Raw genomic sequence first — 26,179 nt, 5'->3', positions numbered from 1 at the left:
AAATGTGACAGTGTCCAATTAACTTTGTCATAAAGTATACTGGGCAGGTCTTTCGGTATTGGAAGCATCATAAAGTGATTTCCACTAAAGCATTTTTTTACATAATCATTTGTTATTTCACATCTGTAGCCTTGTAAGAATCTGTAATGAATTTGAGCAGAGAGCTTCAACTGATAAGACTCTTCTCCCAGATGACACTACAGGTTTAAGTGGCCAATATCTGTCAACAGTAAAATAACGTTTTTACAACACACCTTCAGACAAGACGTTGTCTGAACCCTTAGTGACAAAACCCAATGTTTTAAAAGTGTGTATGTAAGGCCGAGATTCAATCCACAGCATTTTCTAGAGCAGCGCACTACACCGCTCTGTAACACCTTGGATTGAATCCTGTGAAATCTGTGAAATCATTTGGCATGTATTTTTTTTTACATAACCAGAAGTAGACTCTTGTCAATGAGTTGAGCCACTTAGCTCCTAAATATATTCAGCTGACTAATTAATAACTATCAGGAAAGAGTGTTTGGTATTTTCTTAGCTGAAAAGGGATTAAACTAAGGTGACATGTGTATCGGATGACTAACACAATTGTATAACTTTTATGGTTAATGCATGCCTGCATTTTAACTAATAACATCGTGGTTCTGTTACAAGACGTTAGTTGGTTTACCTGCATTTCAGTGGAGAAAGTAAAAACACTTAGATTCGAGGCAAGTAGACTTTTTAGATTTTGGGGGTACTAAATGTCACATACCAGAGCAATCGTTGAGTAAACACAGGAATAAGTCACTAAGCTGGAAGGAGTGTTCCTTACCAGCTGCACGGGGTGAGTGAGTTTCCTTTTCAAATAGATGTGGTTGAGACGTGTGTTTGTCGGCCGTTGTTCTGGATTTGCATCAATTCAACATTGGAACACATTGCTTTTTTTCTTTACGTAAAGTACATTTCTGTGAATAACAGGCAAAGTATAAATATAACCTGTGTTCATTTCATTGTATTTTATGCTGCCCTAACACTTATTTCTATCTCATTCTAGAATCCACTTCCGAGCACACCAGTGTTCAGTTCCCAGATTCACAATGTCACTTTTCATCCATATATTGGCCTGCCTGTTTGGCATGGGCTCCTGGGTGTCTATCAACGGACTATGGGTAGAGCTGCCTCTCATCGTGCCCCAGATCCCCGAGGGTTGGTACCTGCCATCCTACCTATCCGTCCTCATCCAGATGGCCAACGTGGGGCCCCTGTTCATCACCCTCATGCACCGCTTCCGCCCCGGGGTGCTCAACGAGACAGTGGTCATCTATGTGATCATCTCCCTGGGCATGGTGGCCAGCTTTCTCCTGGCCTTCTTCTGGAAGGAGACGCTGGTGGTGGCGGGCGTCCCTCGCAGCGTGGCCCTCCTCCTCCTTACCTTCTTCCTCTCCACTGTGGACTGCACCTCCTCTGTCACCTTCCTGCCCTTTATGATGCGTCTGAAGCCCCAGTACCTCACCACCTACTTTGTGGGGGAGGGTGTCAGTGGCCTGCTACCCGCCCTGGTAGCCCTGATCCAGGGGGTGGGGGTGGTCCACTGTAACAACTGCACTCGGATGATAAATGACACTGGCTCAGTCAGTCTTATCTACGAACTTCAGGCTCACTACCAGCCGGCCAACTTCTCAGCTGGGGTGTTCTTCTTCTTCCTCGGTGCCATGATGTTGGTGTGCCTGGGAGCCTTCATCCTTCTGAACTACCACCCTGCCGTGGCCCGAGAACACCCAAATGCCCGCTACCCTAACGGGGTGCTGGAGAAAGGCGAGGCAGCTCAGATGAACCCGACAGAGCAGAAGGCCATGATCAAACAGTCTGGTATCAAGCCCAAAAGCTGCTTTGGGACCGGGACGTACAGCCGGATACAGGTGCTGTACATGTTCTTCATCCTGGCCTGGGTCAATGGACTGACTAACGTTGTGCTTCCCTCAGTGCAGTCCTACGCTTGTCTGCCCTATGGAAACAGTGCCTACCACTTATCGGCCACCATGGCTGCGGTGTCCAACCCTCTAGCCTGCTTTATTGCCATGTTTTTCCCAACCAGGTCAGTTTTGTTCAAATGTATTTCCAATAAATATGAATGAATCGTTATTTAATTTACTCATTATCAACTTAATATATGTAGGCTTATTTTATGGCCAACAAAATGGGACTTTTATTAAACTGCACCTCCTAACCCACTAATACTGATAATGTTACTGTCATCCTGTCACAGGTCCTTATTGCTGTTGGGGGCTCTCACATTGTTTGGCAGTGGGGTTGGAGCCTACATTATAGGCATGGCAGTGCTGAGTCCATGTCCTCTGCTGGTCAATGAAACCTCAGGAACCTTCCTCATTGTACGTTTCCACTACACAAATTCACAATGTACAGTGTGGTTGGAAATTATTGACACCCTTGATAAAGATGCGCAATAGACTATAAAATAAATAATTAAAATACTTAGCTACTGTATATTGTAGACAAAAAAAGGGTAAAAGATCGTACCACCAAGAGATGCTAACCTCGCCCTCTGTAACGTTCTCATTGTTTATTCACGATTCATTCAGGCTTATCCGTAACCATGGTAGCATCCACATTAATGTAGAAGTGTTTAGAAACATATTTTATTCTTATTTACAATTAGTGACTCCAAAATGACGCAGTACATTATTTACCATGCATTTATATTATACAAATTAATCTGAAACACAAGCAAAGCTAACTGCAAATAGATCCAACAAGTTTGTATAGTCGCAAACTTGATGTAGTCATTGCGCGCTACGAACATGGGACCAAATACGGAACTTTTGACTACTTTATTTTAAAGAATCTTCAGGGATGTCAATAGTTTTGACAACTACCTTTTTGAGAAAAATATATATTACTAGTTAAACAATCTCTTTCTCTGAGCAATTGTATTAGTATAAGAATATAATTTCCCCTTTTAAAAAAAACCTATAGCTCAGTATGTGGATTATTTATTTTATATAGTCATTATTGCTCATCTTTATCAAGGGTGTCAATCATTTCAGACCCCACTGTAGTTCTATGCTACAGATGAAAGCATAACCTAGAGGACTACATCTCATAGAAATAATTATTACACATACAGTATATGGTAAACATTACAATGGATTGAGGAATTAAATGTTATACTTGTCCCTTATCTCAGGTGGGCTCCTGGATCTTCTTCATCCTCACTTTGTCCTATGTTAAGGTGATCATTGGAGTTATCCTCCGTGATGAGGGCCACAGTGCCCTCGTGTGGTGTGGAGCAATGGTGCAGTTGGGGTCCTTCATGGGTGCAGTCACCATGTTTCCCTTGGTCAGTGTGTATAGTTTATTTTTATCAGGAGACCCATGTAATACAAAGTGCCCTTAAATTATGCTAAACAACGATGATCCAGGCATATTCTGAGAAACATATTTGATTAATTATTCCGAAGCATGTGTACTTCATTAGTAAAATGCAATTGAACAACTAACTAGTGAGGTGAACAGAATTCAACCAACTTGTCATAGTAAAGTAAGGTATACCCTATATAAGGTTCAGGGTGATTTACTATTTGGACAACACCCTCCAAGTATCTTGTCATGTGACATTGGTGCTATTGATAAGCTACCGTCAGAGCCTCTTTTCACTTTACACTAGCAGCTTGTGGATAGTAAAATTAGGGACTTTTGTCAGTGCATGCAAATAATACCAGGCAGCAAATAAGCACCTTTAGAGAGTAGCACATACCAGGTAGATAGAAAGAACATTCAGCTCTCCGGAAGATAAAAGCCTAGTGTTTTTGCAGCAGACGCCATTGAATAAATGGACTTGTGATTAGCTATGTCAACTATTATGGTTGCCCTAATCTAATGTTGACAAATCAATGTCTGACAGTCTTGAATGGGCCATTCTCACAGTGGATAATCTTTCACAGGAATTCAGTGATTTATGTAGCAATCTTAACATTTGGTCATTTATTTACTCATTTGGTCATTTGTTTACTCGGCTCCCGAGTGGCACAGCGGTCTAAGGCACTGCATCTCAGTGCAAGAGGCATCACTACAGCCCCTGGTTCGAATCCAGGCTGTATCACATCCGGCCGTGATTGGGAGTCCCATAGGGCAGCGCACAATTAGCCCAGCTTCGTCCGGGGTAGGCCATCATTTGTTCTTAACTGACTTGCCTAGTTAAATAAATGTTACATTTGTAAAAAGTTAAACCAAAAAAATTTGCACAAACGTTTTCACTCTGGGCCCCCCGCATCGGGGAATATCCCACGTCCCCCCCTGGCGCAGCTTATTCCTGCTATTCCACACATTTTAGCAAATTTTCTTGCAATTCTTTACATTTTGCCATGTCTAAAGTGTATTCATGTGATATTTGAGTGACTCAAAAATTACTATCCATTGGCTAAAAAAAACACTGAAAAAATAAAAGTTAGCTGACAAAAAAATGTTTGGGGGGGGGCACCCGAACTGCTGATTTAGCAGACGCTCTTATCCAGAGCGACTTAGTCAGTGCATTTAACTTTAAGGTAGTTCGGTAAGACACATCACAGTCGTTGTAAGAAAAACTTTCCTAAATAAAGCAGCCATCAGTGCTAGTTAGAAAGACACGGGTGTTAGTTTAGTTTTTCTGACTAAACATCAGGCCTGGTTGTATGATTCAGATAATGATTTTCAACCTGATTCATTTAGAAATCACATGTTTATTCTTATACTGTACAAGTCATTTAAGTATATTGACAAAACAAAAACAAAAAAAATGTATTGTCACATACACCTGATAGGTGCAGTGTAATGTGGTGTTTTACAGGGTCGGCAACCATTGAGCAAATTAGAGTTAAGTGCCTTAGCCAAGGGCACATCAACAGATTTCTCACATTGTTAGCTTGAGTATTCGAACCAGCGACCTTTTGGTTATTGGCGCAATGCTCTAACCACCTACCGCCCTGTATTGTAGTATACTGTAAACCTATTACAGTTAATTCATATATTGCAGTGTTCAGAACGGCTTTGACAGGTGGTAGCAACAAGCTGTACATATTCAAGAACAGTCAACTAAAATGTGTAGGCTATGCAGAACCATAAAAGGCCACAAAGTTCATTATTCAGAAAGAGAACAACATTCTAGCTATATTCTAGATCGCAATCAAAAGTACCCCGAATACCGCCTTTTCTCTATTCAACTTGTTTTGAACAGGCAAACAGTTTTGCTTGAGTAAACAGGTCAAATATTATATGCAATACAATGAATTTTACACGTTATAGCAAGATACTAAACATATTCAAGTGTAGTCAACTAAACTGTTACGGTGCCATAAAATGTCACGAAGTCCAATATTCTAAAAGAAAAACCATCTCGGTTCTTGACATTTTCTAGTTAACATCAAAAGGCTATTGCCACCTATACTATTAAACGTTTTACTTTGAAACAGGCATACCGTATTCCTTGAGTACACAGGTACCGTATTGGATGTACTAGCCTGGCAGCAGATAGCATGAGCACACGCGTAGGAACAACTAAACTGTTTTAAAAGGTTTTCTGTATAATTTTACTTTAAGGCCAGTAAAATAGTTGTAGGGTTGTAACACATGTACAACCATATTAGTTATGTGGACAGTTCTATGGGCACACTTTTTGGTTGGGAGCATCTCATCTTTCCCTGGCCCTGATTTCTTTACAGCAAATATAATACTCATGTTGCACTACCACATCACTATAACAAGGAAATTCACAATCCCACATACAGTCCATCCATTCTCATCAATTTCTAAGAAACTCTTTGCCAGAGCAGTTGGCTATACTATAACCCACACTGCCACATTGCACACCTCTGTAAACCTGTACATTTTCAGCGATGGGTAGGTTGTGGGGCATGTCACTGCCACAGCGCTCCATGCAGATAAAACACAAATTCATTGGTCCCCCTATAAGCAAATAGGTAAAAACATAAATGCCCTAGTTCTAAATGAGTGGAAGAGGAAGTCTATGAAAGACAGTGTTGCATCGCGAGGAAGATGGCGAGATTTAAATTGAGGATGTCCAATGTTCTCTTTGCTGTATTGGAGATCCACAGACGTTTTGTGATCACTGGAACTCCAACAATATCAACGGTTGGAAAAGGGCTCCATAGGCAACCTGGGTGTGGCTTTTTCCTGTGCTGATAATTGTCAAATTATTGTCATTTGTCAGATTATCAAATTGCTGGGCTACGAACTCCATGTCTTCAGGTTATGTTAGAAGTCTTGACAGAATAGGTCAGTCATCTGTCACTTTCATTCTGTAGCTTAACAGACTTTCTGTTCAGATGAATAAAATACCCCGATAACATTAAAGGGGCAATCTGCAGTTCAACTGAGAGGTTCAACCCACCACTGTTTTGGTAAATAGCTGAGGGATGGAGTTGGAGAAATGTAACCACTCTCAAATGTATAGTCAGAGCTACAGGGATAATTAAGCTTATATTTTGGGTTCTGATAGGGAACGAGAGTTTGAGTTATATTCTTTAAGAATCAATGGGTATATAACATATTTTAAAGTCCAAAAATGTATGTACCAATCACGGATTTTTCTGCATACGCTCATTTCTTAAAATATCAGAAAATGTGATTTACACACCAGTGTGTTTAAGAAAAAAAGTTTTAGCTTCCAAAAATAAAGGTATTATAAGCAATTGTACATTACTTTGTATAATAAAAATACTAGTTTTTTAATTTGTTACATTCACTGCTAAAATGGACTAAATTTGACTACGAAGATGTGGTCCTCAAGCTTTTGACTGTGATTTGGTGGTCCTCGGAACAGAGAAGGTTGGTAACTGCTGGTCTACACAAATTAATAAAGTTGTGTTAATCCCAACATTTCATTCCAATTATAAATGTATAATGATTTATGCATCACATTGTTGCTGTGGATTTTCCTTGTACACACAATTTACAGTACAATATGTGAGTGGTAGACCACATGTAACAACACCTGCACAGGATCGGTACATCCGAACATCCCACTTGCAGAACAGGTAAAGGATGGCAACAACAACTGCCCGAGTTACACCAGGAATGCACAATCCCTCCATCAGTGCTCAGAGTGTCCGCAATAGGCTGAGAGAGGCTGGACTGAGGGCTTGTAGGCCTGTTGTAAGGCGGGTCCTCGCCAGATATCACCGGCAACAACGTCGCTGGTTATACGCTGTACCGGCAGGATAGAACAGCAGCGTCTGGTAAGACAAGGGGCGGCGGGTTATGTATTTTTGTAAATAACAGCTGGTGCACAATATCTAAGGAAGTCTCAAGCTATTGCTCACCTGAGGTAGAGTTTCTCATGATAAGCTGCAGACCACACTATCTACCTGGAGAGTTTTCATCTGTATTCTTTGTAGCTGTTTACGTTCAACCACAGTCAGGCTGGCACTAAGACAGCATTGAATGAGCTGTATTCCGCCATAAGCAAACAAGAAAACGCCCACCCGGAGGCGGCCAGAAAACTCTGGACCACCTTTACAACACACAGAGACGCAAACAAAGCTCTCCCTCACCCTCCTGATTCCTGCTTACAAGCAAAAATTAAAGCAGGAAGCACCAGTGAAAAAGTGGTCAGATGAAGCAGATGCTAAGCTATAGGACTGTTTTGCTAGCACAGACTGGAATATGTTCCGGGATTCCTCCGATGGCATTGAGGAGTACACCACATCAGTCACTGGCTTCATCAATAAGTGCATCGATGATGTCGTCCCCACAGTGAGCATACGTACGTACCCCAACCAGAGGCCATGGATTACAGGCAAGATCCTCACTGAGCTAAAGGCTAGAGCTGCCGCTTTCAAGGAGCGGGACTCTAACCCGGAAACTTATAAGAAATCCCGCTATGCCCTCCGACGAACCATCAAACAGGCAAAGCGTCAATACAGAACTAAGATTGAATCGTACTACACCGCCTCTGACGCTCGTCGGATGTGGCAGGGCTTGCAAACCATTACAGACTACAAAGGGAAGCACAGCCGAGAGCTGCCAAGTGACACAAGCCTACCAAATGAGCTAAACTACTTATATGCCCACTTTGAGGCAATTGGCACTGAAACATGCATGAGAGCACCAGCTGTTCTGGAAGACTGTGTGATCACGCTCTCCGCAGCCGATGTAAAACCTTTAAACATGTCAACATTCACAAGGCTGCAGGGCCAGACGGATTACTAGGATGTGTACTGCGAGCATGCGCTGACCAACTGACAAGTGTCTTCACTGGCATTTTCAGCCTCTCCCTGTCCGAGTCTGTAATACCTACATGTGTTAAGCAGACCACCATAGTGCCTGTGCCCAAGAACATTAAGGTAACCTGCCTAAATGATTACCGACCCGTAGTCAGACATGAAGTGCTTTGAAAGGCTGGTCATGGCTCACATCTACACCATTATCCCAGAAACCCTAGACCCACTCCAATATGCATACCGCCCCAACAGATCCACAGATGATGCAATCTCGATTGCACTCCACACTGCCCTTTCCCACCTGGACAAAAGGAACACCTATGTGAGAATGCTATTCATTGACTACAGCTCATCATTCAACACCATAGTGCCCACGAAGCTCATCACTAAGCTAAGGACTCTGGGACTAAACACCTCTCTGCAACTGGATCCTGGATTTCTTGACTGGCCGCCCCCAGGTGGTAAGGGTAGGTAACAAAACATCCGCCACGCTGATCCTCAACACAGGGGCCCCTTAGGGGTGCGTGCTCAGTCCCCTCCTGTACTCCCTGTTCACTCATGACTGCACGGCCAGGCATGACTCCAACACCATCATTAAGTTTGCCGATGACACAGTGGTAGGCCTGATCACTGACAACGATGAGACAGCCTATAGGGAGGAGGTCAGAGACCTGACCATGTGGTGCCAGGACAACAACCTCTCCCTCAACGTGATCAAGACAAAGGAGATCATTGTGGACTTCAGGAAAAAGAGGACCGAGCACCCCCCTATTCTCATCGACGGGGCTGTGGTGGAGCAGGTCGTGAATTTCAAGTTAAATGACCAACAAATTAACATGGTCCAATCACACCAAGACAGTCGTGAAGAGGGCACAACAAAACCTATTCCTCCTCAGGAGACTGAAAAGATTTGTCATGGGTCCCCAGATCCTCAAAAGGTTCTACAGCGGCACCATCGAGAGCATCCTGACTGGTTGCATCACTGCCTGGTATGGCAACTGCTCGGCCTCCGACTGCAAGGCACTACATCAGTACATCACTGGGGCCAAGCTCCATGCCATCTAGGATCTCTATACCAGGCGGTGTCAGAGGAAGGCCCTAAAAATCATAGACTGTACCGGAGCGCCAAGTCTAGGTCCAAGACGCTTCTAAACAGCTTCTACCCCCAAGCCATAAGACTCCTTAACATCTAATCAAATGGCTACCCAGACTATTTGCATTGCCCCTCCCCCTCTTTTACACCGCTGCTACTCTGTTATCTATGCATAGTCACTTTAATAACTCTACCCACATGTACATATTACCTCAACTAACCGGTGCCCCAGTACATTGACTATTGTTATTTTACTGCTGCTCTTTAATTACTTGTTAATTTTATTTCTTATTCTTATCTGTATTTTTTATTTTTTTTAACTGCATTGTTGGTTAGGGTCTCGTAAGTAAGCATTTCATTGTAAGGTCTACACCTGTTGTATTCGGCGCATGTGACTAATAACATTTGATTTGATTTGATCTAAAACAGCACTGACCACCACTGAATTCTATGTACACTAATCTTCCTTCATTGCCATGGGTTGAAAAACGTGTCAATTTTCTGAATGAATCAAACCACTGTTTTCTTTCTTTCGTGCATAAAGGCCCTCCAAACCTGTTTTTTATGATTCATCAATACTTTCCTAAACCTAAATCTACAAGATCAGAGTATTTTTAAATCTACCAATTGGTGCTGAAACAGAGACGAGTAGGCTGTGCATAGCCTATATTGGACCCGTTCTCTCTATATCTAGTGAGTCTGTTGATAAAATTATAACTAAAAGGTACAGCATATTTAAAGGGATGGCTTAATTTGAAATTACAAACGCTATTCAATCAAAATTCTACATCTGCTGGCCAGCAAGTGGGAGGGTTGTCAGCGGTTGCATTCAGTTTATTCAGAGCACGCATGATAGCTACACCTGCAGAGTGCCTTACATGTCTGAAAAAGATAAGTCTGAATACCAAATACTGAGAGGAAAGGCAGTCTTAGAAGATCAGCAGTATAGCTCGATTGAAATGTAAAGTCAACGTTCCCTAATACACCAGACAAGGCCTGGGTTCAAATATCTGTGTATTTGAGTATCTCATACTTAAAATACTTTGAGTATTTTCAAACACACAGCCCAAAACAACTACTTTTATTTGAATGGCTATTTGTAAAAACTAAGTAGACTGACAAATTATATTTGACAGTATGTTCAAATACCGGTGTCAAAATGCATTGGGGTGTATTTGAGTCGGTGTACCTGAGTTTTTCAAATACTTCCTGATTGTATTTCAAAATACATACAAATATTCAACTACTTGTCTTTTCAAATGAAATAATTCTGAATACTTACTTTGAATGTATTTGAAAGTAATTGAGGTATTTGAACCCAGGTCTGCACCAGTAACGAGTCATGCCTGAGAGAAGCTGGCCACTGGATGTCAGTATACACCATACTAACACCTTTTCACATAGGAGACATTGGACTTTCAGTCTCATTCAACATCTGTTTATTCTTCTGTTTATTTCCTAACATCTTACAGTAGCCGGAGATAATACAATAGCTGCCAGTTGAGGACTTGTGAGGCGTCTGTTTCTCAAACTGGACACTGTAATGTACTTGTTCTCTTGCTCAGTTGTGCACCGGGCCTCCCACTCTTTCTATTCTGGTTAGAGCCTGTTTACGCTGTTCTGTGAAGGGAGTAGTACACAGCGTTGTACGAGATCTTCAGTTTCTTGGCAATCTCTCGACTGGAATAGCCTTCATTTCTCAGAACAAGAACAGACTGACACGTTTCAGTAGAAAGGTCTTTGTTTCTGGCCATTTTGAGCCTGTAATCGAACCCACAAATGCTGATGCTCCAGATACTCAACTAGTCTAAAGAAGGCCAGTTTTATTGCTTTTTTAATCAGGACAACAGTTTTCAGCTGTGATAACATAATTGCAAAAGGGTTTTCTGATGATCAATTAGCCTTTTAAAATTATAAACTTGGATTAGCTAACACAACGTGCCATTGGAACACAGGAGTGATGGTTGCTGATAATGGAACACAAGAGTGATGGTTGCTGATAATGGTCCTCTTTATGCCTATGTTGATATTCCATAAACAAATCTGCCGTTTCCAGCTACAATAGTCATTCATAACATGAACAATGTCTACACTGTATTTCTGATACATTTTATGTTATTTTTATGGGCCAAAAAATTTGCTTTTCTTTCAAAAACAAGAACATTTCTAAGTGACCCCAAACTTTTGAATGGTGGTGTATATGTCTGTCTGTGTGTATATCTATATAATGTATTATTAAATTTAACTGAGTGTATTATTAATTAACTGAATATAACTCTCTAAAATCTAAACTACATGAATGTAATATTCAATATAAATAATTGAGACAACTGTAGCATTCAAAAGAAGGTGTTTTATAATTGACAATACATACAGTACATGAAGCAGAATTGGAGCCCACAAAAAAAAACTTTGAACAATTAATCTGCATATCTGAACAATATAATAGTCAACTTTTCAGTAAACATGGCTTCGTTAATTTCCTTTAAATTCATGGATTAAGACTTAATATAAAAGAGCAGGAAAAAATGCAGTTGTAATAAGGGAACTTGTGCGAGCTAATGATACAATGAAGCAAAAATCGGATTATTTAGCGTGTATTCAGTCTAGCTATTGTGCATTCTACAAACTGAATCTTAGAATACTATATATTATAGTGTATTATATAGTTAACCATTTAGTAATATGAGGAGCTACATGAAACACTGGAATAAACAAAGTACATGCTGTAAAAATAAATACATACTTGTAGAAAAATGTAAAAGTTTTTGATCTCCTACGTGAGAATATTGCTTTTCACCATTGTTACCAATTCTTTGGATTAAAGGAAATAATAAATGTACATAAGAGACACCTTTTTCTATTACAGTCTTAAAATGCATACATTATTTGAGAAACAAACGCTATACCAGCATATTGCATAGGTATCCAGGAATTATTTTCTAATTGACAATTTAACCAAAGTGAGATGATTTCTTCTTTTCATATGAATGAAAGAATGATTGCTAATGTACGTTTTACCAGATTTCCCCACTGTTTGTACAAGCGAAACAAACAAAAAACTGAATTTCAGGGATGGCATGATTAGTGTGGCGAAAACCTGCTATATATGCTCTATCCCATTCACATATTTTTTCAGGCATCATTCTTTCCCTCAGTATCTTGTAGATAAGAACTACACAACTATGTAATAACTATGTAAAGGAAATTCATTTTTGTTAGCATATGGCAACCATATGAAGCAAAAGCAAATCAAGCATTGGCCAGTAAGCAACAGAGTTATTATCACAAGCTGCCTATTGGCTAATCAAGCATATGAAATGCAAACATTGCATTGTCCCAACAGGACAGAGGCAGCACTGGTACTTGAGATGACATTTTGGCTTTCCAAAAGGCACTAGCCTTGAATATCTTCAAAATCCTCTTGACAACATAGCCAATACATTGCCCTAGTTGTATTTCCTTAAAATAAATATACACCTGAACAGATTGAGGTCTTTGTCTTTTATAAGGCATGTGCTTTTATTAACTCCCTGTACTCAAGGACTCAATGTTGATGCCATTTCTCAGTCCTTGGGTGACTTGAAGAGATGGCTCAAGTCACAAACATACAAAGCTGTACTAAACAATAGATCAAAAGTAAAATTGAACATGCAGGTAATGCTATCATTGGTGAGTGTGAACAAGTGCTTAAAGGTCAACTGCCCCTTGGAACCAACTTCACTGGTTTTAAACGGCCTATGTGGCATCGATATGAGTCAAATTCATTCTAGTGTCAAAATTGACTGCAAAGTGTAAATAGAATAATTTTTATTATAAAGTCAGTCTCGTCCAAAACAGAGTTTTGTAAGTGCGTTCGTCACGACTTACTAGGGGGTTGGGTATGGATTACATGGCCACTTTTGCAGATGATGCCCAATTGCCTAGAGACAACACGTTGTCGTACCATGTGGACATTTTGATGTCAAGTCTGCATATGTGTAACAGTATAACTTTAAACCGTTCCCCCGCCCCGACCCGGGCGCGAACCAGGGACCCTCTGCACACATCAACAACTGACACCCACGAAGCGTCGTTACCCATCGCTCCACAAAAGCCGCGGCCCTTGCAGAGCAAGGGGCAACACTACTAATAGGTTTCAGAGTAAGTGACGTAACTGATTGAAACGCTACTAGCGCGTACCCGCTAACTAGCTAGCCATTTCACATCCGTTACACTCACCCCCCTTTCAACCTCCTCCTTTTCCGCAGCAACCAGTGATCCGGGTCAACAGCATCAATGTAACAGTATAACTTTACGTCCGTCCCCTCGCCCCGACCCGGGCGCGAACCAGGGACCTTCTGCACACATCAACAACGGTCGCCCACGAAGCATCGTTGCCCATCGCTCCACAAAGGCCACGGCGGCCCTTGCAGAGCAAGGGGCAACACTACTAATAGGTTTCAGAGTAAGTGACGTAACTGATTGAAACGCTACTAGCGCGTACCCGCTAACTAGCTAGCCATTTCACATCCGTTACATATGGATACAACACACGCACGTTTCGCTCAGCAAACAGGAGTGAAAATAGGCTTCCATAAAGTTGCCGCAAACTCCCAATGCATTTCAACAATATTGCCAGATGGCCAGGAATAGATTGTACCCGACAGTCAATTCTGCCGCCTGTCAACCGTCAAACGACTGGTGTTGGTGAGTATGTTAGTGTAACGAATGTGAAATGGCTAGCTAGTTAGCGGGTACGCGCTAGTAGCGTTTCAATCAGTTACGTCACTTGCTCTGAAACCTATTAGTAGTGTTGCCCCTTCCTCTGCAAGGGCCGCGGCTTTTGTGGAGCGATGGGTAACGACGCTTCGTGGGTGACTGTTGTTGATGTGTGCAGAGGGTCCCTGGTTCGCGCCCGTGTCGGGGCGAGGGGACGCCTTAAAGTTATACTGTTACATTAGATAAGAGGTACTAGCTATCTAGTATCTACTTTTGGTTATACATAGGGTGTGAAAAATGCCATATTTTGACTAATGTTGTATTTGTGTAGCTAATCCTTTTAAGAAAACCAATGGTCCAAACCGCATGTCTCTATCATAATCTGTTCAAAAGTTATTGGTGTTTTTACCCTTGTAGGATGGCCAAAATTAGGATGACTAAATCAATGGAGCCCAGAGAAAAAAATTGGTCAAAAATTTGGAAAATTGCATTGTCATCTAGGCTGGATTCTGTGCAAGAATTAAGGCTACTGGCTACCTCACTTTCCTGTTGAAATCATATCTTTTCTCGAATCCGCAGGACATAAAACAATATAGAGGTAAGATGGATATTGATTTTGAGACATGGCATGTAGTATTTTCATATTTTAGTGTACGCTTTTCATATTAATTCTAAATTCCTATTTTAAAATAACATTTCTGACAAAAACAAACTTATCTCTTTGAAATGTCACTGAGCATATACCAAGCGTTTTATTTTCAAAGCCTTTTATATTTAATTCACCGCTATGTCAACAGAGCTCGGTGCTTATTATTGGATGTATTAGGTTACTCATGTTAGAGAAAGACCCAACGGAACGATTCAGAACATAAGTAATCACATTTGTCTTGGTAAAATTTATTTTATAACATAAGGAAGTGAAATTTCATCACCAAAGCACGTTTTCACCCACTCTGGGCAGGACACCTTATTATAAAACATTATTTGATAATGCTAGCGAGCCAGGCTAGCTGTGATACCACAGATGAAAGGGGAATGATACTGTAACTAGATAAATACATTACTCTAACGTGTAATGTAATGTAGCATATCAGAGGAAGATGTGCATAGCTCACGTTAGCTAGCTACCTTGGTAAAAACAGATAACTGTAGCCCATTGGCATTAGGGTCAATAACAGGGCAAGCACTTGGATACTGGCTTGTTAGTTAACCATAGGATGTAGCCAGCTTGTTTTCAATAATGTTTTAACTCGCACTGGATAGCTAATGTTACGTTAGCTAGCTAGCCAATTCATTGCAACTCGTACAAAGATATGATAACTAACCCGGATTTGCAAGTTAGGTCTCTAGCTAGCATTCGGGGGCTTTGTCTGCTAACCCAAAACAACATGCCTGTTATCATAAAAGTTTATCATGTATTCTCTAGAGCAAAAATAAATGTAGGATGGCACTTGTCTACTGTAAATATAGCTTTGGCTCTGGCAGCAAATAGCAAAACATATCAGTAAACATTCAGCAATGTAGACAGCTGGTTGCATAGCAACGGCATCAGCGTCACCGGCCTGAATCTATTCCGTAGTTACAGTCCCTCTATTAGCATATAAATTACTTACAAACTAGAGAAAATTATTCTTCTCGCTATATTATTCAGTGATGATATGTTATTCCATTCACAGGCTACACACAAAACCTGGTGGATTTGTTGTTCAGCAGCTTCGTGAGTAACCCCATACCATATTAGGAGCTGTTACAGAAGGCTGAGGCAGTGGTGAGGCACCAGTCCTGCTTCAGAGTAATGGAGGTCACATTTGGTCTGGTCAATGGTCAAAATTACTATCTGTCCTGAAATTCACCTAATCACCATTCATAATATATTGAGTGCCGTGTATATATGCATGTATTGTATGTTGTAAGGAGGTGGCCCCTTCCACTGTGCCAATGGACTACTCCTGGGCCCCAGTGAGTAATGCCAACCAGTCAGTGCCATGCTGGCACGTGTCCCTTGGGAATTAGCTGTGAATCAGGATTGGCTATGGCTATGTTCAACCGTGAAATAACTGTTGGCTTCCATGACTATATAGTGACAGTCTTTCTCCCTCCCTTTGTGATATAGAAGCTGGGTCCCATATCGGAGCCGAAGTCGGGCTCCTTCATGACCAGTATCTGTGACGAGAGGGGCCTGGAGCTGATCTACACTGCCATGCCCATCAGGCATCGGCAAACACCTCAGAAGGGACAAAAGGTGATTACTAATAAGACAGTACATCGCAAGTGTTTAGTAATATCACCCTTTCGATACATGTCACTCTAACTCTTCCTCATTTTTCTACAGCTGGGCAGAAGAGACGCTTTTGAAATGGAGTCCTCTGACTGAAAGACAAGTTGATACTGATGTCTGAATTGGGAGAGACGTTGCACTCAGCATTAAAATTATACAAGACACATCTATTATTTTGTGTCATCTTTTGTTACTATTGAATTGAATGGTACTATCAATAGGGGGGAGGGACACTGTGTATTCTTGAAACATGTCAGGGAACTCTTGTCTTATACGGGACACCATACAGGAAGGTAAAATATTTGCACATTATCAGAACACTTCTATAGTATTATGTGAAGTATGGTTTATTATACATAGAACTGTTACACTTGAAAGTTATCAAAACACTTTGTTTCGAATATCTACATACGTTTAACAATTGCACTCTTCTCATATTACTCTGTAGGCTCCTGGATGGAGCTTTGAATTGGTCAGTTAGCCTACAAAGTGGTATGAGAAGAGTGCCATTCTCCTGCATCTCACATCTGCCTGTAGTTATTGAACTCTGCCTGCAGGACCCATGGGTTGAGGCAAACTCTGTCATATCGAGGATGGGCTGTCATGCACTCCACCCCTCCTGCCCCCTGACTGCACTTGTCCATAACCTGTAATACATTACATAGATTAAAGGGACCTCCTCACCCAGAGATTTGCATGTCAGTGTGTGGTTAGACAGCCAAATCCTTAGATTTGGCCAAATAGAATGCCGTTCTGGTTAGACAGCTGAAGTTGTACTCTACACAACTTGTTTTTAACTGCTAGCTAAGTGTAGCCACATCAATATGATATTTACATTATACAATACTTTGTCTCTGTAACACAAACTCATCCCTTTTGGGGGGGGGGGGGGGGTAAATGTCAAGCTGGTCTATGTCTGTGCAATGTCAAGATGTAGGCTAGGTGACACCTGTTGTAGGGATATTAGTAGTTTTGGGATTTGTCCCCCTGGGAAAGATGTAACAGTGGACATAAGGAGAGATGAGACAAAACTAGCCAGTTATAGAATATTGTGTTGGTGGACAGCTGAGCTGACTTAAGACCAGGCGTTCAACTCTCAGGTTAAACCATTTCCACGGTAACATGCATTACATGACTTGACGAAACACTGAAACTAAGTTGCAAGCTACTTTCATAGCAAGGTGTTGTAGAACAAGTGTCTTATGAAACACATTCCAGACACTGGCACTTGCTATCTTGCCATAACTGATTTGACAGAGAAGTATTAGCTAGATAGCTGCAGCCGGCTATCCTATCACCAAGCTACGCTAGCTACCTGCTGTCAGCTTGACTAAACACAAGCTCACACAAACTGTAGAAGTGAATTAGCTGACCATCTTGAGAAGGCGAGTCAGCCAGGAGGGGAGAAGTCCTCAACTTCAAACGTTTGTTCGCTCCATAGCAAAGCTAGCTTGTTTGTTGTGATTCCGCTAGCATTTCTTTATGAGCATTGATGAAAAACAAGGCCAAATCAGGAAGTGCAGTCGCCCTTTAATTCTCATCATTTCCTATTTCCAGTCGAAGGCACTTATTTTGGATGAAATCATCTCATTGAAATGCCAGATACACAAAACAATCTGAAGCACTGTACACAAAACGTACACTTAGGCACTGAATCATTTACAATTATCTGCAGACAGAAGTAAAAAAACAAAATTCTTGGTCCACTAAAAAGTATACTTATTTGGGTTGAGGCTGGAAGGTGCGGTGCTGCATAGTACGCCTGTTTTTATTTTCTGAGAGATCAGCCATTTCTTCTCATCTTCAATCTTTATACAATGGCGAATCTTCTGAAACGGCATCTTCTGAAAGGCACACATTAGATTCTAATCTTCAAGATGCTCAATCTCTGTTCCCCTTGGTTGTTTTTTGGCTTCCTGCATACTGTAGTCCAAGCATGCAGACGTTGTAACAAATTATTGGTACAGTATGGTATTTCCCTTTCTTCCGCTTCAGTCCTCCTGTGTCCATGATGAAAGTGGTGCTACGCATGACTGTGGACAGAGATGCTTGAGAGGTCATTCCTGATGATCTCATTAACTGTGAAGAAAGGAGAAAGATGTCAATATCTCCCAATCTACATCAAAGCATCTCCGGTACATTCTTAGAAAAAAGGGTTCCAAAAGGGATATTCGGCTGTGCCCATAGGAGTACCCTTTTGGGTTCCATGTTAAACCCTCTGTGGAAAGGGTTCTACATGGATCCCAAAAATGTTCTACCTGGAACCAAAAAGGGTTCTTCAAAGGGTTCTCCTATGGGGACAGCCAAATAACCCTTTCAGGTTCTAGATAGCACTTCTTTTTTTAAGTGTATAGTTCATAGTATTTGAGAGATATAGCTAGGTGTTTTAGCAGGTAATATGTCATGATGCGTTCAGTGTGCAAAATATAGTCATTTGTTGAAACAGGAAAATAAATGGAGTCTTGTTAACACCGATGAATAGAAGTCTCAGACTGTTTGGTTTGGAGAGGATGCAGCTTCTTGCCCTCTACAAAGGATCCAAATGCACTTGTCATGCACTTGTCTCTCCCCCTTTCCTGCCTACTGCCACTCTTTCAGTGTTCCCACAGTCGGAGAGCCTGTCCCCTTTTATCAGCTGTGTTCTTTGGCTGATGGGAGGGAAGTGACCAAACACCGAAGGGACCAATTGGAACTAAACAAACCTTCTGAAAAAGAGGATGGAAAAGGCAGCCATCTTGAATGAGGAGTCCACCATGAACCAGCCCTGTCAGACTCACCAAGAGGACCTGACTCCCTTTACAGTGCTTTTTCTGGCAAGCCTTATCAGATCTGGAGTCTGGAAATATTTCACAATCTGGTAACATCTGCATAACCTAAAGCTTTTAGCAAGAAACGGTCTCCTTCATATTAGAACAAGCTATGCCCCTTCATTACTTGTGAGACTGAATCACCATCTGTGTTATAGTTGCTTCAGTATCTGTATATAAATAAACATTATTTTCCTATGACGATGAGAGGATAAAGGGTCAATAGTACAAGGCACTTCTTTTCATTTCATCACAGACACCTGATTGAGGAGCTTGGAGGAAAATTCCTTACTTGATAGTTTTGTTTTTTAATTCAGAGGATATATCATTTAATAGTACTGAATGAACCAGCACCACGATCATTTAACAGCCTCTGTCTGAATCCCAAATGGCACCATAATCCCTAAATAGTGCACTATTTTTGACCAGAGCGCTATGGGCCCTGGTCAAAAGTAGTGCACCTTATAGAGAATAAGGTGGTATTTGGGACTGAGTCTCTAACCACCTCGGCAGCAGCTCCTCCTGGACTCAGATCTAGCCACAGGCCAAGGATGTGTCTCACAGCTCCACCTGGTAGCAGCCAGATAGGAAATGAGTGAGGGGAACACCCCTGGAGCCTGGTGGTGGAAGCCAAGCCCACGAGCATACAGAGGAATTCCCTTTGACCGGACACTGGCCCTGCACCATTAGCTCGCTCCCATTACAGCCAGGAGCTGGGGCCTGGAAAAGCAGTCTGGAATTGTAAGATTCCCTCCCCCCCAAAATGGGGTGGTGCTTTTTCATCTATTGTGGTGCGGTGCAGCTCTTCCCTGTGTGGCCCAGCCCTGACACAGCCACTTCCTCTCAGCCTTCTCCCTTACTTCCCTGCACAATAAGAGTGACAGGGTGTGCCTAGCAGTGTTTGGCTGGTCCCGGAGGTGTTTACATGGTAGAGAGAAGTCTTTGGGGTCCAAACAATGTGCAGGTCAAACTAATTTGACATGATCACAACCGGTGGTATAAATGTACAAGGGACAGAGCTGAATGTGAGAAACCGAGACCCACATAAGCAACCAATAAATTAAACTAAAGAGGCATTCCATAACATGTTCAGGGATTTCGAAGACAAATCACTTGAATTTTGATAATAGGGAAGCTCTTTTATTATGGCTACAGAGTACAGTACAAACTTCCCTGAATCTGGGCCGTCAAGTTGTCTAGACATAAAGTTAATATGTTTGGCCAGCTGATTGACTGCTATTAATAAAGAAATAGGAAAACGATCTGTGTTGGCTAAATGACGGAGTAGAGCTCTCATACGTGTGTGTCATAGAAACACACAGACACACACTATTATGTGTCTTTGAGGACAGGGGTGTATTTCAATGTGATATGACTTCATGAGGAACTTGGCAAGAGCAGATACTTGTTAGTGGAATTATGGCATTTTTTATTCAGGTACATTAAATCACCTCTTGATCTGCCATAATAGTGGATCTAGAAAAAAATGGCTATTCAGTTTCCAACGGTTCACTTCTGTGCTAAAGTTTTATCTTTGTACTACATCACCAGCAGATGATTTCCAAGCCCATCTTTCAGATATTAGCAAAGCATGTGCTAGGAGAGCAGGCTAGCCATCTTTCAAGGGAGACCTTGGAGTATTCCCATTCAGTAATATGGAAGATCTGTGCTTCTGTGGGGATAATGTACCATACTAGGCCTCAGCTTGAATTTGATTGAAATCTTTAACAACTCTATTTAGGTTCAGTGCAAGTCATATTTACATCATTACATTTTCTAATGCATACACAAGGTGCATTGCTTCATTCAACATGATCTTCAGAGCCCCACACTACTTCTTAGTCTTTGTCAGCAGCAAGGTGTATAGCTTGGCCTTTCAAAAAGAATAGCCATTAACCACAAAGTGAAGAAATAACCACATCCTGAAATGGACCCCCACCCCTTCACTTTATTCTCCCCAACCCCTTCACTTTATTCTCCCCAACCCCTTCCCTTTATTCTCCCCCACCCCTTCACTTTATTCTCCCCCACCCCTTCACTTTATTCTCCCCACCCCTTCACTTTATTCTCCCCAACCCCTTCACTTTATTCTCCCCAACCCCTTCACTTTATTCTCCCCAACCCCTTCACTTTATTCTCCCCAACCCCTTCACTTTATTCTCCCCAACCCCTTCACTTTATTCTCCCCAACCCCTTCACTTTATTCTTCCCAACCACTTCACTTTATTCTCCCCAACCCCTTCACTTTATTCTCCCCAACCGCTTCACTTTATTCTCCCCCACCCCTTCACTTTATTCTCCCCCACCCCTTCACTTTATTCTCCCCACCCCTTCACTTTATTCTCCCCAACCCCTTCACTTTATTCTCCCCAACCCCTTCACTTTATTCTCCCCAACCCCTTCACTTTATTCTCCCCAACCCCTTCACTTTATTCTCCCCAACCCCTTCACTTTATTCTCCCCAACCCCTTCACTTTATTCTTCCCAACCACTTCACTTTATTCTCCCCAACCCCTTCACTTTATTCTCCCCAACCGCTTCACTTTATTCTCCCCAACCCCTTCACTTTATTCTCCCCCACCCCTTCACTTTATTCTTCCCAACCCCTTCACTTTATTCTCCCCAACCCCTTCACTTTATTCTCCCCAACCGCTTCACTTTATTCTCCCCAACCCCTTCACTTTATTCTCCCCAACCCCTTCACTTTATTCTCCCCAACCCCTTCACTTTATTCTTCCCAACCACTTCACTTTATTCTCCCCAATCCCTTCACTTTATTCTCCCCAACCCCTTCACTTTATTCTCCCCAACCCCTTCACTTTATTCTCCCCAACCCCTTCACATTATTCTCCCCAACCCCTTCACTTTATTCTCCCCAACCCCTTCACTTTATTCTCCCCAACCCCTTCACTTTATTCTTCCCAACCACTTCACTTTATTCTCCCCAACCCCTTCACTTTATTCTCCCCAACCCCTTCACTTTATTCTCCCCAATCCCTTCACTTTATTCTCCCCAACCCCTTCACTTTATTCTCCCCAATCCCTTCACTTTATTCTCCCCAACCCCTTCACTTTATTCTCCCCAACCCCTTCACTTTATTCTCCCCAACCCCTTCACTTTATTCTCCCCAACCCCTTCACTTTATTCTCCCCAACCGCTTCACTTTATTCTCCCCAACCTCTCCACTTTATTCTCCCCAACCCCTTAACCTTATTCTCCCCAACCCCTTCACTTTATTCTCCCCAACCCCTTCACTTTATTCTCCCCAACCCCTTCACTTTATTCTCCCCAATCCCTTCACTTTATTCTCCCCAACCCCTTCACTTTATTCTCCCCAACCCCTTCACTTTATTCTCCCCAACCCCTTCACTTTATTCTCCCCAACCCCTTCACTTTATTCTCCCCAACCCCTTCACTTTATTCTCCCCAACCCCTTCACTTTATTCTCCCCAACCCCTTCACTTTATTCTCCCCAACCCCTTCACTTTATTCTCCCCAACCCCTGCCACATGTGTCCTTCCCAGAACTCAGTCCACTGGCCCGGCCGTCAGTCGTCTATTTGATCTGGCATTAACCTTCTCTGCATCTGGAGGTTATGGGATATCCTTTTCCAAACTCAAACAACCAGGGACGAGTTGTGCTCCAACGTCTCGATACATACAGTACATACATCAAGTCATGATGTCAGACATAAATCTGAGACATTAATACAACAGAAACATCCATACCATATCATCACCTGCCCATTTAATGACCAACATGGTGGATGGATTACGGAGGTTGAATAGATTTGCAGAAATATGCCACAAATGGTTCAATAGGTTCTAGAGATCTGCTGAATAAAGAAAATATACATCTGTAAAAACATTGTATTTTAAAAAGATTGACAGCAGTTTACATGAATCTAAATCTGGGATTGATTATTAAATGTAAGTGTTGAGTTTAACACCAACTATGTTGGTGGTAGATCCTACAGCGCTGTAACAAGAACAATGTCCCCCTTTCTGAATCAGTGCTGCTCATTTTGACACTGCAAAAGCAAGCTGACCCACTGACTACAAGCAGAAAACACGATGGCTTACCCCCACCAAGCCCACACCGTTGTCTGTTTACGTCTGTTGCCATGGACTACATTTCATTCTGTTGCCACATTTCATGTGAGGGATCTAATTGAAAAAATCTAACCGTTGATCTGTGTATGTTTACGGATGATTCAGGCTCCCCGCCCTCAACACAACACTAAAAATAGCCTCCCATATGAAAGTGACAGTAGCATGTGGAACTGGTTACTATGACGATGTTCAATACAGAGTCTTGCGATAGAGACATACTGAAAAACTCTGTGTTGTTCAAAGCAAACAACCCAGATGGGAATTTCTTGTGTGAATGGCAAGGACCGCCAATGAAGGAACGGACGAAAACAATGACTCTGAACAGCTAGAGAAACAAAGTCAGTCACACCATTCACAAAACAATTAGCAGAACAGCGCTGTTAGCCCCATTAAAGGGTTCCAGAGCATCAACAACCGTGCCAATAACGAGTGTTTCTGTCAACACAATAAATCTGTACTACAGGACAACCGGTCCACTAAGATGCTTAACTACCACCTTTAAAACCTATTAATATTCACAGAAAAAGACAAGCCCTGAAACAGTGAGGAAGGGTGGTGGACATGCACGTCCTCCAGAATATGGCCACATGGCTGGGCCAGGCCACAAGCCACAAGATGTTCTTGGCCCGTGCGGGCTGGGGCTCCTGCTGTATTACTGTTAGTCAGTTCCTGAGTGCAGTCGGCTAGTTCAGCAAGTCACCCTGTATTACGCCAATGAAAACACTTTTCCAACCAGGTATTTTATACATGCAAATTGCCTGAACAATGGAGAAATACTGAAATACGGGAAAAGGCTTAAAAATATATATATGAAAAAGGAGGGCAAGTGAGAGAGAGAGAGAGAAAGAGAGAGAGAGAGAGAGCAAAAATGTTACCGTGCGGATAACATTCCATATCAATATCTGGAAATGCAGCATTGACTGGCGACTTCTCTGTGAACAGTATAAAACCAGTTGGTATTCAATATTGGATCATGGTAATCCAAAAGCCACATCATATCTCCTAACCAAAACTGTAAAAGTGGTTTTGTTTCCTTCCTTAGGTTGAGAATATTTACCAAAATGTTGAGGGAATCACAATCTCAAGCTATAACCTTAACCTCCCTCCCCTCCTCTCCCTCGGGTCTCTCTCCTCTACTACCCCTGGCTCTCAGCTGTGACTTTACAGTAACATTACACTATGTGCCCTGGTCCTCTACTCCTCCACTGCCTCAGGCCACAGTGGCAGCAGGCTCAGGCAGCATCCAGAATGCACAAGCTCCAGTCAGTAGCTTTTATAGCCACGTGGCCTAGTCAGAGTTTCCATGAGGAAAGAGGTTTGGAACGTCCTACAGGAGAATCTGGGAAATGGTAGACAGACAGGGGGGATCCTTAGACTGTAGGTTAAAAGATAGCACGGTGAGGGAGATACTGGGATGATGGAAGATAGGGATACCTTTTGGTGGTGTGGTAGGACAGTTATTAAGCATGGGGGTCAAAATATTAGAGGTCTGTTGTATACAGCTTTGTTTCACACTAAAATTGAATGTATGGACATTCCATTAAGACATTAACATGGAGTGGCAGGTAGCCTAGTGGTTAGAGCGTTGGGCCAGTAACCGAAAGGTCGCTAGATCGAATCCCCGAGCTGACAAGATAAAAATCTGTCCTTCTGCCCCTGAACAAGGCAGTTAACTGCTCCTAGGCTGTCATTGTAAATACGAATTTGTTCATAACTGACTTGCCTAGTTAAATTAAAAAATATATATACCGTATCTCACCATTTTAAACTAATAAAAAGCTAGGAAGTATGACTTCAGCGGCCAAATCTAATGATAATTTTCACAAATCAAATTTCCTGTTAGTGCTGAAACTAATTGAACAGAATAAGTTACTAGTCCATGGACAGTAGATGTCTCTGCACAAAAGAAAAATATTATATTTGTCTATGTGAACTTTAACGAGCATGGTCGACAATGAATTAGTGTACCACCACACCTGAGTGAGTCAATAAAATACAAATCCACATATAACCGTGCCAAAACTCCTGTCCATATTACTGTAATTTAATCCTCATTCATAACAGGTCATTCAGCCTGACATGGAAAAAGATAAATCAACAGAACGTGCGGTAGGTAAAATTTGAATTGCTAGACATTTTTTAATATGTATATGTGTTGACAAATGGAGAAATCTGACATATCATTTCACTCAGGGCTCTATTCAATACCTCTCCTGGTCCAAATCCACATGTAACCGTGCCAAAACTCCTGTCCACATTACTGTAAATATACCTCTCCTGGTCCAAATCCACATGTAACCGTGCCAAAACTCCTGTCCACATTACTGTAAATATACCTCTCCTGGTCCAAATCCACATGTAACCGTGCCAAAACTCCTGTCCACATTACTGTAAATATACCTCTCCTGGTCCAAATCCACATGTAACCGTGCCAAAACTCCTGTCCACATTACTGTAAATATACCTCTCCTGGTCCAAATCCACATGTAACCGTGCCAAAACTCCTGTCCACATTACTGTAATTATACCTCTCCTGTAATTATACCTCTCCTGGTCCAAATCCACATGTAACCGTGCCAAAACTCCTGTCCACATTACTGTAAATATACCTCTCCTGGTCCAAATCCACATGTAACCGTGCCAAAACTCCTGTCCACATTAATGTAATTATACCTCTCCTGGTCCAAATCCACATGTAACCGTGCCAAAACTCCTGTCCACATTAATGTAATTATACCTCTCCTGGTCTAAATCCACATGTAAACGTGCCAAATCGCCTGTCCACATTACTGTAATTATACCTCTCCTGTAATTATACCTCTCCTGGTCCAAATCCACATGTAACCGTGCCAAAACTCCTGTCCACATTACTGTAATTATACCTCTCCTGTAATTATAACTCTCCTGGTCCAAATCCACATGTAACCGTGCCAAAACTCCTGTCCACATTACTGTAAATATACCTCTCCTG

The 26,179-nt window shown here is 41.9% G+C and overlaps 1 protein-coding gene across 1 annotated transcript; it reads left to right on the top strand.

Moving 5' to 3' along the window:
- The first annotated feature begins 532 nt into the window (after positions 1 to 532).
- LOC120022225 (riboflavin transporter 2-like) lies at positions 533 to 3,556 on the top strand. The gene is made up of 3 exons (XM_038966107.1): positions 533 to 2,077; positions 2,249 to 2,372; positions 3,188 to 3,556. The coding sequence occupies exons 1-3, from the start codon at positions 1,080 to 1,082 to the stop codon at positions 3,395 to 3,397; spliced, it is 1,332 nt and encodes a 443-aa protein (XP_038822035.1). The 5' UTR covers positions 533 to 1,079; the 3' UTR covers positions 3,398 to 3,556.
- The last annotated feature ends 22,623 nt before the right edge of the window (positions 3,557 to 26,179 follow it).

The sequence above is a fragment of the Salvelinus namaycush genome, chromosome 27 (genome assembly GCF_016432855.1).
Source record: "Salvelinus namaycush isolate Seneca chromosome 27, SaNama_1.0, whole genome shotgun sequence".
NCBI classification, from domain to species: Eukaryota; Metazoa; Chordata; class Actinopteri; order Salmoniformes; family Salmonidae; genus Salvelinus; species Salvelinus namaycush.
This window is presented reverse-complemented; position numbering and strand designations above follow the sequence as displayed.

Excerpts from the sequence above, each read along its gene's own strand:
- LOC120022225 (XM_038966107.1), top strand. The coding sequence starts at position 1,080 with ATGTCACTTTTCATCCATATATTGGCCTGCCTGTTTGGCATGGGCTCC. Across the intron at positions 2,078-2,248 it reads GCCATGTTTTTCCCAACCAG|GTCCTTATTGCTGTTGGGGG; the intron begins GTCAGTTTTGTT and ends ATCCTGTCACAG. Across the intron at positions 2,373-3,187 it reads CCTCAGGAACCTTCCTCATT|GTGGGCTCCTGGATCTTCTT; the intron begins GTACGTTTCCAC and ends CCCTTATCTCAG.